We start from the raw sequence: 20,556 nt of genomic DNA on the forward strand, positions 1-20,556 counted from the left end.
TTCCCTCCTGAAATAATCCCTTGGGGAGATCTGTGCCTTTCCCTTTTCCTCCCACCTTTGCTGTTACAAAATCGAGAATATGAACACCAAATTTGCTGTTACCAGAAGGAAAGAATAGTAAATACAACTTTACTAATTCCATGACATTTGTAGTTTTCTATGCCTGGTTTATTGTTTTTTGACACTTAAGTTTTTAGTAACGTCCAGTTCTGATAGTTCTGCATTTTAGCTCACTATTCAAGTCATACCTTCTTCTCAGAGTATGTATGGATTCTCTTGTTGCTTTAGGAGTTGTTTTGAAAACAGTAAAGTGTTACCTTTCCTTTGAACACTTGGGTGTTGCAACTGCAGCTTTATTTTTGTTTTTCCAGGCATTTCATGTGACATCTACCTGAAGGCTCATTTTGGTCAGCAAGTGAAACTAGTAAAGCTGCTTGACAATGGTGGCACACAAGGACTGATCCCAGTGTGTGATGAGTCCAGGTGACTTTGGTGATCAATTCAAAAGGGAAACTCTGCTCCAGGGGCTCTCTATTGCTGCTGAGCAGAGACATAATTTACCTTCTTGGGCCTAGAAGTGCCTGTAATTTAGAAGTTTGTGAGGAATTAGACCTGAGTGAATCATCTGAGAAGCTTTCCATAATGGCTTGATTTAAATGTGTTTCTAATTGTCAGAATAGAGTTGGAAATATACCAGAATAAGTTTATTTACAAAAGCAGCATGTCTCTTTCTACACCATTAACTTCTCATAAAGGCAAGTGCTGTCCCCCTCAAAAAGGGTGGGTGGTCAGCACTTACGTCAAAACATGAGAGTTTTCAAATCAATAGGAAGGCTGGGGAAAAACTCTAAATATGGATAAACTAGAAAGCTATTAGGACAAGAATTAAAAACTATGAGGAAGCTGGGGGTGGTGTTTGAGTCCTGTTTTACCCTAGGACTTCCCCGTGTTAGGAAGAGGGGCTGTGATCAGAGGGGGTGACTGGGGCACGGCTGGGACTGGAGGAGGACCAGGAGCAGCTGTCACTGTGAGCTCTGCAGGGCAGCCTCCCTGAGCTGGGGCAGTGCCCAGCAGCTCAGCTCAGAGCAGGCTCCTCTTGTGGTGCTCTGAGCCCGCAGCTGCCCTGCATCCCAGCGATTCCAGTGCAATGGAAGATGGGAGGAATGGAAACAGAGCGGTGTTGGGTGGCTGCTGCTGCTCCTGGACCTTGTTTTGGGGAGAACTGCTCTCATTTGCTTGCATTAGCTGTGGGAATAATGTGTTTAAAAACAGCCTGCTGAAAAATTAGTCTTGAATAAAAGAGGGGAAAAAAACAGCAAAATTTGTCTGTGGAACAGCTTGGAGAGCTGGGAAATCTTGGAATTGTCTTATACTATAGTGTGGGCACTGCAGAAATTCAGCAGCGTGGCCCTGTTACTTTTTACATGGGATTCACACTATAGTGGCTTTTATTTTCTTAAAACTTACTCTGCATTTCAAGTTCTAGAGTTGAAACCAAGGTTTCATGTTTAAAAGACATGAAATTACATTTTGCTTTTCTTAATTTTCCCTGTCTCTGCATTTTGCTTATGTTAATGTCAGTACCTTTATGACCAAATGAGTTTGACATTGAGGCATAAATACACAAAGTTCTGACTTTTCTTCAAGTTTCTAGAAACATTTACAGTATTTGAATATGAAAGTACTTCAAAGCCTCATTCAAAAATGAAAGGGGCATTTTTATAAGAATTCCAGTGCTGCACTGCCTGTTTGGTCATGGGCAGCTGGATTTTCACTCTGGTCCACAGCTCTGCAGGGAGATGGACTGGGATGAACTCCATAAAAAAACCCCAAAAGTTAGAGAAGTCTGCTGATCTAGATCTGGTTGTCATTGTAATGAAGAATCTTGTTTACCAAACTGGAGTGATGGTGAAGGTTATATCTACTTCAGGGCAGGGGGATGTCCTGGGGTGACTGGGAATGGGAAATAGATTCGTTTTTTGGGTTTTTTAAATTGCTTCCTTGAAGAAAAACATATATTCCTGGGCAAGATTACTAAACTGAGCATAGTGCTGGGTGGGTGCTGCACTTGAAACCCGCACAGAACAGTAACTGGGGCAAGTTTAGGGGGTGCAATTCCAAGAGGTAAGTGGTGAAATAGCAAACACAGAGTGTGGAGCCTCCTCACCTGTCACTCAGCAAAGAGGGATTCATTCCAGAAGCAAAAATAATATTGACTAAAAAAAAAATCTCCAGGTCCTGTTAGGATACTGGGGGCTGAGTGCGGAAATGGTGTTTGAAACTGGGGGGGCAGCTCTGGGGAGCTCTGCTGTCCTTTCCAGCAGTGTCTCAGCACTGACAGGATGTTTATGGGATCCAGGGAGTATCCTATCCATCACGCTGGCCAGCCCTGTGGCTTAGTTTAGAATATCACCTCTTTCCCCAAACATTTGTCTCCTTCGTGTTAACAGAATCCTTTCCTCCTCCTGTTCAGCCGCACCTTGTCCTTCTTTTGGTCAGAGGATGAAAAAACCCAGCATTTACAGCCCACACGCCCCAGATTTAGCTTAGTACAGCCAAGCTTGCAGAAGAGGAAGACGTTTGTGTTAATTAATGCTCTCCTGAATATGGTTAATTTTGTGTCCTGGCTCTTTGGGTACTCCAGGTGAGTTTCATGTCATCCAAATCATGGCTTCAGGCACAAATCAGTGTTGGAGAAAGGGAGAGACTGCAAGAGGCATTTAACTGCTGCACTTCACCCACCTCTCCCTGCAGTCATTAATTACCTCCTGAGGTGTGTTTCCATGAGTGTTCTTTCTGCTTTTGTGAATGCTATGTATTCAGAGCTGTTGTTATACTTTGAGAACTCTTAAGTCGGTAAGAAGATTTGATTTCAGTTTTTAAAGGCAGTATAAAAGTTTTCAAATTAAAATTTTGCTGCCTTTAAATTTAATTCCTTAACCTTCTATGTCTCCCAGTTGAATCTTCGCACATTTCATTGTTATTTAATTTCTCTAAAGAGGGTAATTCTTGATTCTCATCATAGTGAGGATATATGTATGCATATACTTGCAGCCAGATGAATGCTACAGTGTCTGTTTGTTCAGGTTGCTGGTTGGGATTGGTGTTGTTTTTCACTCTCTTAGAACTGCTAAAAGCAATGAAGATTAACAGTGGTCCTAAGAGTGACAGGGGAATATTTTGTATTTTAGTTTGGTGATCTTAAAAGCTAACAGGGTTAAGGAAAAAATGGATTTTGAGAGGAGTGTAAGAAATGTGAGAGACTGAAAAGAGCCTTTCTAAAGGCAGAGAGAATTTTTTTCACCTTCTGCACAGCTGCCAAAGCATAAGGCTTAAAAATGTTGTTTGTTACGATTCCTCCACCTCCTTGCTGCATGTACTGGAGCTGCCTTTCCCTCACACTTCATCTGTCTCCGCTCATCTGTAAACTGAAGTGACCTGGGAGAGCTGGGAAGGGACCGGGGAGGAGCAGACACGGGAGCTGCCGTCCCCGGGACAGAAGCTGCTTGTGCATGGGCTGTGAGCAGTCAGGCGTGTTCCCTGCTGCTAAACCCACTTCATGCAAGGGGGATGGAGCGCTGTGATCCTGCTTCTGTGACAGGGGGTGGGGCTGCATTGCTGCTCCTGCTCCGGACCCCACACTTCAGAGAGCAGCAGGAAACGTGGACAGGACCCGGGCTGGCGGCAGGCTCTGGGAAATGCACACTGCAGCCCAATGAGGAGCTCCTTCCTTCTGTTGAATGAGTGATGAAGAGCAGGGTCTGGGAAATGCACACTGCAGCCCAGTGAGGAGCTCCTTCCTTCCTGCTGTTCAGTGGCTGAGCGATGAAGTGAGGGGCTCATCCCACTGTGTGAGTACCAGGGGGAGGAGAGGAGCTCTGTGGAGTTCCTCCAGAGTGGGGAGCTCCTTCCTTCTGTTGAATGAGTGATGAAGTGAGGGGCTCATCAGACAGTGTGAGTACCAGGGGGAGGAGAGGACTCTGTGGAGTTCCTCCAGAGTGGGGAGCTCCTTCCTTCTGTTGAATGAGTGATGAAGTGAGGGGTTCATCAGACAGTGTGAGTACCATGGGGAGGAGAGGAGCTCTGTGGAGTTCCTCCAGAGTGGGGAGCTCCTTCCTTCTGTTCAATGTGTGATGAAGTGAAAGGCTCATCAGACACTGTGAGTACCAGGGGGAGGAGAGGAGCTCTGTGGAGTTCCTCCAGAGTGGGGAGCTCCTTCCTTCTGTTGAGTGAGTGATGAAGTAAGGGGTTCATCCCACTGTGTGAGTACCAGGAGGAGGAGAGGACTCTGTGGAGTTCCTCCAGAGTGGGGAGCTCCTTCCTTCTGTTGAATGAGTGATGAAGTGGGGGGTTCATCCCACTGTGTGAGTACCATGGGGAGGAGAGGACTCTGTGCAGGAGGCTGTTCCAGAGTGAGGAGCTCCTTCCTGCTGTTCAATGTGTGATGAAGTGAGGGGTTCATCAGACAGTGTGAGTACCAGGGGGAGGAGAGGACTCTGTGCAGGAGGCTGTTCCAGAGCTGTGTTTCTGGGGCTGCATGAAGAGCTCTGCCAGCTCACCAGGTGCATGTGTGTGCCGTCAAGGTGCTGAGTGTCTCTGAGAGTTCAGTGTGTGCCCAAGCACTCCTCACACCCAGCTTTCAGGGTGCCAGCTGTGGAGGGAGCATCAGGATGTGCCTTACACTGAGTTCAGAGCACCTGCAGAACTTTAAATCTGGGCTTGTGTGGGGTTCAGCACCAGTATAAAAGGGGAAAAAGCCATTTCTGCAGGCTTGGGACTTTGGAGGAATGTTCTTCACAGCCTTAAAAGTGCCATCACATTCCTGGTGTTTTAGCACAGAATGTGTCAGCTTTTCCCAGAAGGATGGGAGCATTTATTGCTGCATGAGCTGCCTGTTGTATTTGAAGACCATTCTGGTAATAGAAGACATTTAAACAGATAGGGCAGGAGATGGGTTAACATGAAAATCTACTTTGCATGTTTTAAGCAGTAGGGTTATTTTTTCAGTAGAAAATTACCAAAATAACTGTTCTTAAGGCAAATGTTGGACATTTTTCTCTTCTCTTCTCTTCTCTTCTCTTCTCTTCTCTTCTCTTCTCTTCTCTTCTCTTCTCTTCTCTTCTCTTCTCTTCTCTTCTCTTCTCTTCTGTTAGAAGATGTTTTATGTGAATGAAAACGACAGACAAGGGGCATACTACAAACTTTTCAGCTCTTACAATCACTTGTGTTTATTGTGGGTTTAAAATCAGTCAGAGCAGACATGTCTGTGTGCATTGCCCAGGCTGTCATGCTCTCCCTGGAGCTTTGTGTGACTCTTCATTCTTCTCGCTTGGACAAATGTTCCCAGCTCTTGTGTCTGTGCTGAGCAGAGCAGGGCTGGTCACCCTTAGCCCATGTGCTGCCCCTGGGGACAGGCAGGAGTGGCTGAGCACTGTGTCCCCTCCATGTCCCCTCTCCCAGCACGGTTCCCTGACCCAGCTCACCTGGCCTTGCTGCTGCCAAGGGCATTCCCAGTCCCTCTGCTGCAGGGATAAGGGGGTGCCCAGGTGCTGTGTGTCCTGGATGGCACTTGGGACCAGGAGTAGCCACTCCAGATGACAAGAACTGAAATGAAATTGCAGACTGTTTAGTTGGGGCATTTTCTGCCCCGTTTTCTGCCCCTTCCAGTGCAACCTGGAAGGCATGGCAAAGGTTACTGGTAATTTGCTGTCTTTATTGTAATGTCCATACAATGTGACTTCTGGGTTTTGTTCTAAATTAACAATTCTGCTGAGATTTGTTCTCTTGCAGAAGAGCACAATACAACTACCTAGCTTTATTTAATGGCCTCTATCTCTAAACAGTATTTTTCCCTATGGATTTTGACATGTATATTATTCACATCTTGAGTTATAGATAAAATACCCAGGAACTTATTTAACATAAATGAAATTTGAGACAGAAAAATGTATTTTGCCTCTGTGGCATACAGTTTGGGATGTTAAGAGACAATTCAATCTGTCTCTGCAGCATCTGGTGTTCTCCAGTAAAATAAGAAGCATTTGTCTGCATTACAGGTTGTGGTATTTGATCCCTAGAGCTAGGTTAATCCCAGCCTCATTGTACTCCAGAAGTTACAGTGCAAGTGTTGTTCAAACAATTAAGTTCATACACACATTTTACAGGTATTTTCCATTTTAAAGATATGAAACAAAATTACTCCTAGGAGAAAAGCTCCTGATTTGGAGATGCACTGTGACTCTTTAGTACTTCTGTGTGAAAGAAAAAGCTAAAAGTGACTTTTTTCCCTGCTTGGCCTTTGAAATACTCCTTTTGAAGGACAGTAATTGAACTGTGCTTTTCCTTTCCATTTCAGGTTTTTCTTCTGTAATCATGGCAAAACCTTATGAATTTAACTGGCAGAAGCCAGTTCCCTCTTTTATGCAAGATGGAGCTGTGTTTGATAGATACGAAGAGGTGAGACCCAGTTGCCTTTCATTTGCTATTCTCTTTTAAATATGCAGAAGTGCCAGAATATTTCATGTTTTGCTTTCATTGTACACAAAGAAACTTTAATTTTTTTCTGGTAATACCCTCAAAATATCTGTGGGGAGGCAATACCAACACACTTTATTGCTAGGTAGGGTTTTTTCTGCTTTTAAAAGAAACGGCTTTAAAATATATTTAATCCCTCTGATTTGACATAAGCCCTGAGGAAGAGAAAAGGAGAATTGGATCAAAATATCTGTAACGTGTATAAAACTCTCATCTTTGCAGATGCATAAAGCACATTATTAAACAAAGTGAATCCTTCCATTTTTTGTATATCTATCAAATGGAGGGAGGGAGAATATTGCTTTTTTTTTTTTTTATATATAAACTGAGGATCTACCTATTACAGAGGAAAGGAAGAGAACACAGAATATTCATTTTCTGATTCAAATGCATCATTTGAGAACTGGAGTGGTTTTATCTACTTTAGAAAATCTATCTCTACTCTATCCGAAATGTGATTGCTATGATCCTGCTTTCAGCTGTGCTTTAATCCACATTTAATAAAGGAATGCAAAATAGGGCATTTTACACAGGCAGCTGAAATAAAGTGCTGAGAAGTTTACCCTGTACTCAGCATTGATATGCTGGTAAGAATAATTTTATCAGGGTGTACTTTTAATCTTGTTTGAGCAGGAGATGTCTGTAAGGTGGAGGTAAGTGCCTCCAGGGATATTAGTATTTTCTTATCTTTTGAAATGGAAGTAAAAGGTATTTTTTGTCACGAGGCCTGCCAAGATAGGGATAGTTGGTTTACCCTGTGTTTCTTCCATTTTTTGTATATCTATCAAATGGAGGGAGGGAGAATATTGCTTTTTTTTTTAATATATATAAACTGAGGACCTACCTATTACAGAGGAAAGGAAGAGAACACAGAATATTCATTTTCTGATTCAAATGCATCATTTGAGAACTGGAGTGGTTTTATCTACTTTAGAAAATCTATCTCTACTCTATCCGAAATGTGATTGCTATGATCCTGCTTTCAGCTGTGCTTTAATCCACATTTAATAAAGGAATGCAAAATAGGGCATTTTACACAGGCAGCTGAAATAAAGTGCTGAGAAGTTTACCCTGTACTCAGCACTGATATGCTGGTAAGAATAATTTTATCAGGGTGTACTTTTAATCTTGTTTGAGCAGGAGATGTCTGTAAGGTGGAGGTAAGTGCCTCCAGGGATATTAGTATTTTCTTATCTTTTGAAATGGAAGTAAAAGGTATTTTTTGTCACGAGGCCTGCCAAGATAGGGATAGTTGGTTTACCCTGTGTTTCCAGATTTGGGGCCAGATAAATGAAGTAGATAGTGTTGGAGATGGGGAAAAAAGCTTTCTTTTCCTTCAGCAGACCCTGCTGCAGCCACAGCCTGTGAGGAGTGAGTGAGGGCCCCAAACCCCCAGAAAGGGGGTCCTGCTTTCCCCCTGCTTTCCCCCCTCAGCAGAACATTGTTTGCCCATCCTGTGAGCCCCTCCTGCTCCAGGCTGCTGCAGTTTGTTCCAGGCTTTTTGCAGCACACTTGGGAGCCTGCTTGGTTTCCTCACAGAGGACTCTTCCCACAAATCCTCCTTGCTCTTCAGTTAAGGCAGTCAGGATGTTCTGGATCCTCTTTTTCTTGAAGAAATTATTGATTCTGCTTTTCCTGAATTTCAGCTTAATTTATGATGCTCTAATTGGGGCTGGAGGTGTGTGGGGGAAATCTCTTTTTAAATTCAGCTAATCTGATTTTTGCCTTGCCCAGTCTCTCTGGAATGGCATTCTTTCCTGATTTCTCCTACAAATCAATATCCCTCAGGCTCTGCTTGTCATTCACTCTGGCTGCAGAGCACTCACAGCATGTACACTGCCACAGTGCAACAGAAAAGGGCTTCCCACATTCTGCACGTTTAAAGGAAGTGTGGCCATTTCATCCTGAAGGTGGCCTTCGCAAATTATGTATTTTTTTACCTTAAAGCATTTAATTTTCAATAAATTTCTTGAAGTTCCATTTCATTAAGATTTTTTATTAGGTAGGAATCACTGCTTCTATTTAATAAAACATCTTCATTTAGTTGAAATGAGGTAGGAAAATATTAGTTGAGACACTGTGCATTGCAGTGTCTCAAGTGTCCACAATAAGACAAATCATTAAAAGTGATCTCTTTTTTAAAAGCTTGCCTCCCTTGTTTCTGTTTTTTTTGGGGAACAGCAAATTCTGCAGGAGGGTCTTTGGGAAGAAACAGAACAATCCTTTATGTTCAAATGATAAATAATTGATATTTGTCAAACTGACTAAAATAATGGTCTGTATTTCTTTTCTATAGGAATCTTTTGTCTTTGAGAGCAACTGTCTCTTCCAAGTGGATGAATTTGGTTTCTTTCTGAGCTGGAAAAGTGAAGGAAAGGTATATTGCGATTATGTCAGGAATGTATATTACATGTTATTGCAGTTTATGTACACTCTGTTTTTAAAAAATCTAAAATATTGTGTTATTTTATTTACAAAACTAGTCTTCATGCTATTCTTTTTAGAATTGACAGCAGTGAAGCATTTAAGAAGGAATCAGCTGACATTAGAGCGAAATATACTGCTTAGTGCTTATTAAGAGAGTTTGCCAATAAAGTTCACTGTTTATTTTTGCTGAAATTCCCAGTGGAACCACGTCTCAGCAGACCTTTGAACTTGTCTCCTTTTTGTCCTTTCAGGAGGGACAGGTGTTAGAATGCTCCCTGATCAACAGTGTTCGTTTTGGAGCTGTACCAAAGGTACTCTATCCTCACTTTATACTGTCATTTAAACAAGCAATGTTTAAGCTGAAGGTGAAATGCAGGATGGCATTCATTTCTTTAAACAATACCAGTAACCCAGCTTTTATTTTGCAATCATAGGCTCAAATCTGAAGTTTTGCAGTGATTTGTTGTGATTGCAGTGGGCAGGTTCAGTCATCTGGCCTTTCTGATGTGCTGCAGGGTTCAGGGTGCTCTGAGAGCTGAGCAGACATTCAGAGCACATATCAGGAGATTTTAATTATCTTGTAACAGTTTACTGTGATATTTGTTTAGGGATCTGAAAAAAACTGTTTAATTTTCCATTCATTTTGTTCTGATCTATTTGAATTTATTTTATCTTCTCTCTCCATTGACATAAACTGTAGAAAGATTTATTTGCATCTCTCTTTATGCATTTAGGTGGTCAGAGAGGGCAGCTGGTCACAGTGTGCCTTTTAAAGAGTTTCAGCAGAAGTACTAGCTAGGAGTTCTGGAGAACCCCAAGCCTTTGGAAATATGCTCAGTAGCATTCAGAAGGAATGTGCAGGGTTTTCTGCACTGGGTTGTGGCTGTCCTGCCAGCAGGCCTTCAGTTTAGGAGGTTTGCTGTGAGCCCTTTCACATGTAAAATGGTTTTGTGTTGCTAACTCTCTCTTAGAAATGCCCTTGGGAATCCACAGACTGAGATCTCTGCCCCACAGAAGGGGCAAGAGATGTGGTGATGCAGACAGCCCCGTGCCACAGCCCCACCAGTGTGCCCCAGCCTTCAGCCCTGCCTTGAAGATGTGCCCAGAAAGCCCAGCAGCAGGGACAGCAGCTCGTGTGACACCTCACAAGGAGCAGCCAGGGACCCACAGGGATCCTGACCTCAGCAGCTACGGACTTAACTAGATTGGAGTCATTAACTTAGAGATCAGTTCTGATCCTCTGGCTCAGTCCTTGGAGTGATTCATTTTTCTTCTTCGTGATGAAAATATGAGTTCTCACAATCATGTTCCTAACTGTTAGAATGTGTTGTTTTGTCAGGTTTGCACACAGTGTTTCTGAGTGAAAGCACTCATTTAAGATGACTGGCAAAGGTTTAAAGGTGTAAATGCATTTTTACCGTGGTGCCTTGCATAACAGAAGTGTTGCAAATGTAGCAAGTTCTTAATTCTCTTTCACAGGATCCCAAAATACTGACTGCACTCGAGGCTGTGGGGAAATCAGAAAACGAGTTGGAAGGACGGATAGTGTGTGTCTGCAGTGGCACAGATCTGGTGAACATCAGCTTCACTTTCATGGTGGCAGAAACCACAGAAATAGCCAAGGTATTGCACAGTTAAACAGGTGGGGGTTGAAAGCAGAGCTCACCAGCAGTGCTCAGTGGTTCTTCCTGAGCCTGCGTGGCTGACTGAAATAGCTGGGTTAGTGTGTGCTGCCCCACTCTTCCAGAGGACAGCAGACATCCCTGAGGAGCACGTCTGTGTGGTCCTGTCAGCCTGTGCATGCACAGTGGGTTATCAGAATTAACCCCTTGTGTGTAGCACAGGGCATTCCCTGGGCTGTCAGTGCCTCTGGGAGGGGCTGGCTCAGCAGACTGGGATGGTGGTGCTGTGGGTCTGCGACAGGGGTGCTGAAGGGAAGGGCAATTGCTGCCAGTCTCCTGGTGGGTGGAGCTCAGCCCTTAAAAATTCTGTTCTGGTAACCCAATTGTATCTTCTGGTAACCCAATTTAAAAAAACAAAAGCAGGAAAGGAAACTCTGTGCAGTTATGGGGATCCCAGTGTAGCCAGGCTCTTTGTGCTTCCCGCGGACATGGGGCAGCCCTGAGGAAGCAATGGTGCTTTTTGACACGTCATCCTTCCTGAGAGCTGCACTCTGCAGCTCTCAGGCAAGCCCTGGCCTCCACCTGCCCTGGCAGCCAGCTGTGAACTGCTCTGAGGAACCTGCTCAGAGTGCTGACAGCACACTGCGAGCTGAGATCCAGCCATTCGTGGGGGCTTGAAACACACACTCTGCTTTTCTTCTCTGTCTGTATGTATTATGGGTACTTAGGATTAGAATCTGCTCTGCCTGTGAGATAAATATTAAACAGTGATCAGTATCACACACCTGGTAAATCCCCTCTTTTAAAACTGTTTGCTGAATGCAACATCACTAAATCCCTTGCCAGACCTGGTTTATTTTTCATTGCTTTGGATCCATACATTTGGAAGCACTGGCAATGCTGAGTAAACTCCTTTGTAGGAGAAACACTTTATAACTTACATGGGTACACTAAATTGATTTTACTGTGTGTATTTTCAGCAGGCTTTAAGGGAAGTAACGTGTCAGAGTTATGTTTTGAAAGCTTTTGAAAAAAGAAGCAAAGCAAAGGAGGTGTTGGCAGCATTCACTTTCATACTCTGATTTATTCTGAAAGTTCAGTTTCTCAGATACCTTAGAGCTCGATAACCTGTATTAGACTAATTGGTTTGTGAGAATGTTGGCCCATTACAGAGGCTGTCACAAGAGATGAGCTAATTATGCTGTGGAGAAGATGTGGTGCTCATTAGCAGCCAGGCCTTACAGAATGGTGTGTCATGCTGCAGTGGGCAGGCTCTGAGCAGCCCGTGGAGGTCAGAGTCCTGCAGCTGGGAGCCTTTCCACCAAAATACATATCCACAGCTGTCAGCAGTGATGATCCACCTCATCTCATATGATATGTTTGAGGCACGAGGGAGAGCAGATCAAGCCAAAGAAATCAATGCAGAGCTTTCTAAGTTGCCTTGGCTGGGGAATTTGGCCTGTGCTGTGTTGACCTTTGGTATATGGTAAATACATCAACTTGCTACTGCACTTCTGTGCTAAAATGGAATTTTCCAGGAGTTGTCTGCACATACAAGTGCTCCTGCTTAATTCTTCCTGTTGTGTTCAGGAGAGAACATCTTTCTTGTGGGACACAGTAAATCCCCTCCAGAAGAAGCAAGCCTTTGCATGGCATTGGGTAGCTGTGCAGCTGCCAACTGCAGCTTAAAATAGGCCTCAGATTAATCCAGGTTCAAAGCCCCTCCTTTGAAATGGCAGAGGCAGGAGTGTGGAGGGGAGGGGGCAATGGCTGAAGCTTAAGCTGCCCAGATAAGATATGTGTGAGGGTTGTAAATGTGTGTAAGAAAGCTGTGGTGTGTGCTGTCCCCCCACTGCTGTGAGGAGCAGAGCCTGATTGGGATACTTTAGAATGAGGGAATTGAGTGGCAGATCCAAGCACAAAAGCTCAGAACCTTTCTGCCCAAAAGGCTTCTGTAGGTGACAACTTACAATTGGAAAAGAAGCAGTTGTTAGTCCCTGAAGGCTGGGTCAGAATGGGACTGGCTAACAGTTCAAAGCAAACTGGTGGGAATTCCTGGCATCTTCAGCCTGTCTGTGCTGGAGTGGTACATGGAGGCAGGTCCCTGGCACAGGGTGGCACAGGAGGACAGTCCCAGGGCCCTGGGGGTCCCTGGGGTGCCAGCTGTGGCAGTGTGGGCCCTCCCTGGGTGCCCATCCAGGCTGGCTGGTGTCACTGTCCTCACCTGTGCCCCTGGTGCCCAGCAGGGCTGCCCAAGGCATTGCTGGGCTCAAGGGTAGCCACTCCAGCAACAAGAGTGTGTTTGTTATCTCCCCACTTGTCTCCAAGCTCCAGCTCTGGTATTTACATTCTATCTACTTAAATTTTATTGGTGTTTTCAGCTGAGAAATTGGTTTTCATTTCCACTCTTAAAACAGCCACAAAATTGGGTGTATCTGTCTCTGATTGCAAGCAGCTGTCATGGTCCACTCCTAAAGCAGCTCCACTGTGGTACTAGAGAGTGACTGTAAAAGGTGGAATTTAAAACCTGATGTCTGGAATCCTGATTAAATCAGGTTATATAAATGATCCTGAGCTAAAATTAACACACACACATACAGACACATATATTAGAGATGAGAGCATATGTGTGTATTTTTCTTTTTTACTTCCCAGATGGACTTTCTGTGCCCCAGTAATTGGATAATGTGTTTTCCTCAGTCTAGGACAGTTGAAAAGGCCAGTGAGAATTTGGGGGTGAATTTCCTTGGGGCAGAAGTGATCTAGTGCTGGTGTCAGGCCTCAGCCCTTGGCACATGGGCTGTCTGTCCAACCCTGGCATTGGTCCAGTAAAGCTCTTGTGCTTCAGCCACCCAAAATCTGGACTTCTAGTCTTCTTTGCTCACCCATGCTGGCAATGCACGAAGGAGTTCAGCTTTAAAGGTTCACCCAAGTCAGCTTCTTTAACATTTCTTAATGTTAGTGCTTATCGGGGTGGATTTGCCCTGGTGGTTGTTCTTTCCCAGCTCCAGCTGTTTCCTTGGAAAGGACCATCTCTCCACCTCAGAGATTCTGCCCTTCTGATTGAAAGTATGTTCCCCATGGCCTGCTGCAGAGGAGTTCAGTGAACACTCCTGGCTCAATTCAAGGAAGAGCCTTAGGTTAAAGTGATGGTTAGAGGCAAAGCTCCCACCCGTGCTGAAGACAATCTGGCTTTGGGAAGTGCTGGTGCATTCCTGTGGCAGTGTGTCCAGGATGGGAACAGCCACGGGGAGACAGGGTGGGAAGGAGAGTGGAGCAACCTTTTACACTGGTTTTACACCTTTGGTTAGATTTGATAGAAAATAGATGTATTCCACCTGTTTGTCACTGAGACAGTGATTCACACTTTGGTGGCCTAACCTGTGAGACACCAGAATGAACAGAAGGGACTAAAATGCTTCATTACTCACACACTGACAAACAACATATAGGTAAATGCAGGCTTTATCACACAGCTAACAATATCCATGGCATGGAAGTCAATGCAGTTCAAAACATTTCATTTTGACATTCCTAAACTTCTCAGCTTCTCAGTTGGGAAGGAATTTTATTTTTTCGGTTTAAAATGGTTCTGGTAAGACAAAGCACTTCAGGTTGATTGCTTTTGTTGATGTTTCTACTAATTAAACTCTTTGATTCACAAAAAAAAAATCTGTTGCACAGAATCATGGAACAGTTTGGGTTGGAAGGGACATTAAAGACCATCCAGTTCCAGCCATGGGCAGGGACACCTTCCACAAGACCAGGTTGCCCATCCAGCCCAGCCCAATTGACCCTGATTGTTTTTCCCCCCTTAATCATTTGGCCAAATCATATTGTTTAGAGGGAAATAGGAAGTAGCAGAAGATTCCCATGGGATATTCCACAAATACATTACAGAAAAGTTCTGTTTTCCCAAAGCTTTGTTTGTTTTGATGTTTCAAAGCAAAGCTTTTCCAGGAACCTGCAAAACACTCTTGAGCAGATCTCTAGAAGCCTCCAGCTGTTCTCTGTGTCCCACTGTGGAAGTATGTGGCTTATGTGTCACAGCACATGTGATAAACATTTCTAACTCATGACTGCCTCAAGTATATGACCACGGCTTACCTGTGTGTGTTATTCTGTATGTTATTCCATGTTCTCTAGAGAAATCTCCATATCTCGGCCTGCAGTTAACTCTGGGTGCTTTTCATGTGCTTTTCTGCCTTTCCATGTACATTCTTGGCTGTGCCACTGTGAATTATCAGTAAACTGATAATAGAACTGATGGCATCTTTAGCCCTGGTTCTCCACAGCCAGGAGGCTGATTCCAGTGTGAAAGCTGCAGTGTGTTTCTCTGGGTTTGCACACATGAGCAGCCCAAGTGGCTCTTGCAGCTCCTTCCAGCAGAGCCCTCCAGGCTGACAGGCCTCTCCAGGGCAGGAAGCTTGGCTGCAGTGGCAGCAGCCTGGGCACATGGGCAGCTCCCAGCAGGGAGCCTGTGGGCCTCAGCTTTCCTGCTGGAGCAGCTGAAGGTCAGAAGGATCCCTTTTGTCTCCGTGGAAGTCCTGGCAGTGTTTTCACAGCCGTGTCCTGCGGAGATCAGTGCTGCGGTGGGCAGGGCAGGGGGAGGCTTGCCACTGCCACTCCTCAGCTCTCCTGGCTCTGCCTGCCTGGCTGGTTTTCCTGGAGCAGAGAGGAGTTGTGAGATGTTTGCACTGAGGGAGTGGGGACATCTGCTGGCTGAGGGCAAGGCCAGGGACTCCTGCCAGCCCACGTGTGTCCTGGGCAGAGGTGGGAAACAATTCTCTTTGGGCTTCCTGAGCCTTCAGCCCATGGAGCCCTTGGCAGCCAGTCCCACACCCTGAACCCCAAAATCAGAGGGCAGTGCCTCCCTGGCTTTCCTGATGCCTGCAGTAAGTGGAGTGCAGCTCTGGAGAGACTGGAAAAGGGAAGGTGAAACCTTGAGAGGTCTGGCAAGACTGACCCCATCGGTCAATAATCCTTGCCTGACCTTGTCTGGAATCTCATGAGCTGTAGGATGGGGTGCTTTTTAACCTTCCATAATTCTTGTCCTTTTTAACCCTGCCTAAATGAAAGGTTGATGGCTAAAATAGAGCTGAAAGGCCAAACTTCTTTGTGCACCCTGCCAGCTGTGGCCGTGTTTCATCGGTGAACCTCAGCTAGCACAGGGGCACTAAGTGCCTCAGAAGCATTTCAGTCTGACAGATAAAGCTAAGAGAGTGCTTCTTTGATTGATTTTTTTTTTTTTGCTCCTTCTCATTCTAGAGATGTCTGACAGGGTTTGATCTTGTCAGAGAAAAACACCACAGAGCTTGTTCCAGCCTGCAGTGTAGATCTTGGCCATTTCTGTCAGCCTAAGGGGGTCTGAGCTTAAGGTGCCCTGGTGTTTGGTTTTGTTTCTTTTCATGACTGTTCATTTTCTAGGATTAGATATCAGGGTCCAGATCCCTCTATATTTGTGTATAGGGAGCCATTCAGGAGTTACCTCAACAGATTAAGGGTACTGAAGAATATTTTGAAGATTGGAAAATATTCAGCACTAGCATCAGTAAGAATCCAATGTACCCTGATTTCCATCAAAGAAATTCTTTCTTCTAAGACCAAGGTGCCTCATTTCAGAATTCCACTTTTTAGAGGATTTTCATCCTTTGCACAGGTAGTGACTTGAAAATGCTGAGGATGGAAGAAGAGAACTGAGGATCTTTATCCCTGTTATTTAGGTAGATGTACAGGTCTTTCAGCTTCATCTCTAAATTAAGGGGTGCTCTCATAGAATACAAGCAAGGCTGCTGCTGTATTTGTCTGTGTGTTAGCTGAGAAAACCATGAGCCCTTCTTTCATCCCTCCTGCAAGGTCATCAGACAAGTGTACATTAAATCTGGGAATGGTTTGTTGTCAGGAAAGCAATGTTCTGCCAGCTTGATATTGAATTTTGTGAGTATCTGTGCACTGGATCACAGTGCCTTAAAAGCAAGTATGAATGCAGTATTAATTGGAGACTGGTCCAGCTCAGAGGGACAGAAAGTCTGACAGTGTAGAATGTGTTGCTGACTTTGTTTTTCTTTGTGTTCCTGGTTAATGTGGGGCCAGCTGGTGGCCGTGGGCAGTGTCTGGTGTGGGCAGTGTCTGGTGTGGGCAGTGTCTGGTGTGGGCAGTGTCTGGTGTGGGCAGTGTCTGGTGTGGGCAGTGTCTGGTGTGGGCAGTGTCTGGTGTGGGCAGTGTCTGGTGTGGCACTGCAGGAGCTGCTGGCCCCAAAGCCAGGGGCAGGCAGCAGGTGCTGCTCTCTCAGGTGGAGCAGGTGGGCAGGTGGCTCTGGAGCTGCCACCTCCTGCCCAGGGCCCACCACACCAACGTGAAGGTGTTTGGAGTGCACAGAGGCTCTTGGGTGCCTCTGCAGCAGTGTGGTGCCTTTGAGCTCATCAGTGTTTGCCTGGAGGTTTGTGCTGTTTTGCTCCAAGGGAGTGCAGTTCCTGACTTGGCATCTCTGTCAGAAAAGGACATTAACACTGAAAAAAGGTTAGGGAGACCTCTAAAGTGGGAACCATCACGACAGCTCCTGCAAAAATCACCTGGGAAGTGCTTAGTGTATTGATTTCTGTCTTCACTTGTGTTTTTTTCTAGCAGTGCTCCTTTTGGCAGCTCTTGTAGATGAGCAAAGTAACTCCAGAGCTGAGTGCTGGCCAGCCTTGCTCTTAAATGTTAGTTTTTGTTGTATCTGGTGTAGTTTTAATCCATTGCCTTCAAATCAGAATGGATCTGTAGTGTTAGCTCCAAATGAAATGCTGATATGGTCAGCACTGCACCAGTGGTGGTTTTTTGGCGGAAAAAATGGCAAAAAGCCTGCAGCTTATTCCCTACGTGCATTTGGTGTAATTTAATTTTTGCAAGGGTTTTTTGTTTGCAGTGGATATGCCGCTGAGTGGTTGGGTCAGTGTTGGAAGGCTGAGGAGTTTTGAAGGGCTGCAGACCAGTGCAGATCATCCAAGGACAAATGTTGGGGTAGCTGTGACAGTGTTAGTGCAGCAGGAATGATACATTTCATTGCTTTAAACAACAAAAAAAACAAACAAACACCTTACCAAACAAGCCAATAACACCCCCAAACCCAAAACAAACCAGAAAAACCCAAATCCAAACAAACCACAAACCCTAAAGGTAGGCAGTTGATGATAGTTGCATTTCAACAGCTCTAGGAAATTGAAGGCTGTGTAAGATTTGTTCAGGCATTTAACCCGGAATTTTCACAAGCACCATTCCTTTATCATCTGAGATGAGGGAACATTTGTAGGAAAACATCAGTGTTTCCTAAATCTGTCAGTGGTTTCTAGTTATATCAGCTCTAATAAATAATATTATCTGGCCCCATGAACCTTGCTTTCTTTATCTTCTCAGGCAGTCCCTTCAGCCTGTGACTACAAAGTCCTCTTACTGAGGCAGCTGGGAGAAGGGAGAGGGGGGGCAGACTCCTACTGGGGGGTTGTTCTCAAGCCCAAAACCACACCTGAGAAACCCCCAAATGCTACCTTTTTTCATAAGTGATAGTTCTGTTTTTCAGTGATTCTCAGACACACACTTGATCTCTTTAAAGGAATATTTTATGCAGTACTTATTTAAAAGGCAACTTAAAAAAGAACACTTAAGTGTTAACACATATCTTAATAAGTGACTGCTTTCCTAAAGCAAAGCAGATTTAATATTTCAGGGGTACAGGGGCCTCCTTGAGTGTGTTGCTTATCTGTTGAATTGACACCTCAGACCTTGGTTTAACCCCAGGGGTTTGCTGCCTGCAGTTTACAATGTGCCACTTCCCAAAGAGGCTAGTGTTCCTCCAGTACAAATCAGGATTTTTTTCATCTGTCTTGCAGATGTACAGCACTCATTCATGAAAAGAAAAATGCACTCATCTGCATCTATTTATGAGTGTCATATTCTGGATGCTGCCCAAGTCAGCTCGAGCTGCATGCACAGCATTTGGCCAGAGGCAAAAAGCTCCTTTATTCCCAAGGTTCATGTTTAGCAGTGGACCAAATCCCATCTCAATTCCACCAGGGTAAATTATCAGTTGAGTAATCCTAGTGTTACAATGGCATAATTGAGATGGAACTTGGCTTGTAGCACTGCCATTTTTTCCTCCTGCCATGGCTTTTTCCTGCCAGGATTCTTGCTGAAATCAGTGGGGGTTCATGTCAGGGTCTAAGCCTTACGCTGCTGCTCTGCAGCTCTGCAGGGTTGGGGTGCAGGCTACAGCAGAAAAATAGACCCCTAAAAGAGGAATTACAGAAGAAAGTGCTGTAATGCTGCTGTTGGCTGGAAGTCATCCCAGGGATTATTTGGAATGCTGTGCATTTTAAGGATGGAAGCAAGCAGGGCTTGAGCATGTAACAGGGTGGTAGAGCAGTTGTTGTGCCTCCTCTAGCTTATTGATGTTTTATTTCATTCTTTTTCTAAACTGGACCAGTGAAATATGTGCTCACACATTGGATGATGGTGCTCAGCAAGAGCTGCTGTTGCCCCTGCCCCCAAGAGGGAGGCAAATGTTCCTACAGGGCATAAATAGAGGCTCAGCATCAATAAATACCAGCTCAGAAGAGCTGCTGTTGCCCCTGCCCCAGAAGGGAGCAAATGTTCACACAGGTTATCAATGGAGGCTCAGCATCAATAAATACCAGCTCAGAAGAGCTGCTGTTGCCCCTGCCCCAGAAGGGAGGCAGTGTTCACACAGGATACCAGTGGAGGCCGTAATAAATCAGTGAGTGAGGAGCTGCCTTGGCTGGCAGTGCACAGGTTGATTGGCACTGCTGATCCCACATGCAGGATTGGAGCAATGGGAAGCACAGTCGCCCCAGAAGGGAGCCAGTGTTCACACAGGATATAGTGGAGGCCGTAATAAATCAGTGAGTGGTGACTTGCCTTGGCTGGCAGTGCACAGGTTGATTGGCACTGCTGATCCCACATGCAGGATTGGAGCAATGGGAAGCACAGTCCCTGTGTCTGCTGCAGGAGTAGTGAAGGGTAGAAGGGATGAGATGGGGCTGGCTCTGCCTGGTGTGGGCTGTGAGCTGGGCAGTTCTTTCTCAGCACAGGTAGCTAACATTGCCCATGGCTTCAAGGAGGGTTCCCCAAGCCACAGCTGCCTGCTTCCTCCCTCTGGAGTTCTGCTGATTTGGTGTTTTGGTGTTCTTGTGTTTTCCAGCAATGGGTAGAAGGGCTTGGATCCATCATACACAACTTCAGAGCTAACAATGTCAGCCCAATGACGTGTCTCAAGAAACAGTAAGTTGCTTTCTTTCCTCCCCTTTCTCCTTTATTTTTCTGTCCTTGTGTTTTCCTTGTTGGATTTGAAAAAAAAAAAAAGGTTGCTTTTTGTAGTTTGACATTTACAAAACAATGTCAATAAGAAATGGTGTTAAATGAGTTAAGAGTCTGTCTTTTATTGAGACTAAGGATGTCTCAAGGCTATATCTGGCACCTGCCCAGGAGAAATTGCAGGAGAATTTATAACTGTTCATTTGATTTATTGCAGTGTATGTCTTAATTATTGGTTGGTTTGTTTTTTCTTTGATGCATATGCAAGCAAAACCCCGTGAGACTTTCTCATCTTCACACTGGTGTTAATTGCTGTACTGATTTTTTTGGGCTGCTTTTTGCCTTTACAGTTAAAGAACTGCCCTGCCTCAAGCACTGAAAGGTTACAGAAAAATGGTTTTATTGCAGAACAATTATTTGTTTGTACTCATTTAGCAGACATGGCAACAAGTTAAACACAAGCATCTAGACCCCAATTATAATAAACAGTATTTAAAAAATATTTCATTCCTAATTTCAGCTGGATGAAGCTGGCCTTTCTAACAAACACAAATGGGAAAATTCCAGTTCGGAGGTAAGCACACTGGGGAGCTCAAGGTTTTTTTCACTTCCTAGTTCTAGAATTTTAATAAAATTCTGTGGCTTAATAATGGAATATAATATT

The 20,556-nt window shown here is 44.7% G+C and overlaps 1 protein-coding gene across 9 annotated transcripts in view; it reads left to right on the plus strand.

Moving 5' to 3' along the window:
* The window catches only part of PLCB4 (phospholipase C beta 4), a 186,450-nt gene that overhangs the window by 95,905 nt on the left and 69,989 nt on the right, over positions 1 to 20,556 (plus strand). For 5 of the 9 annotated variants that reach the window (XM_039716991.1, XM_039716983.1, XM_039716984.1 and 2 more), the window contains 7 exons: positions 372 to 483; positions 6,356 to 6,456; positions 8,831 to 8,911; positions 9,213 to 9,272; positions 10,441 to 10,584; positions 19,780 to 19,859; positions 20,413 to 20,466. In XM_039716991.1, the coding sequence (XP_039572925.1) occupies positions 474 to 483; positions 6,356 to 6,456; positions 8,831 to 8,911; positions 9,213 to 9,272; positions 10,441 to 10,584; positions 19,780 to 19,859; positions 20,413 to 20,466 (530 nt within the window). In that variant the 5' untranslated portion in view covers positions 372 to 473. Of the gene's footprint in view, positions 1 to 371; positions 484 to 2,619; positions 2,645 to 6,355; positions 6,457 to 8,830; positions 8,912 to 9,212; positions 9,273 to 10,440; positions 10,585 to 19,779; positions 19,860 to 20,412; positions 20,467 to 20,556 lie in introns of those variants that run through there. The other 4 variants (XM_039716986.1, XM_039716988.1, XM_039716987.1 and 1 more) reach the window with 2 other exon arrangements.

This window comes from Passer montanus, unplaced genomic scaffold (assembly GCF_014805655.1).
Source record: "Passer montanus isolate IOZ18808 unplaced genomic scaffold, ASM1480565v1 scaffold37, whole genome shotgun sequence".
NCBI lineage: Eukaryota > Metazoa > Chordata > Aves > Passeriformes > Passeridae > Passer > Passer montanus.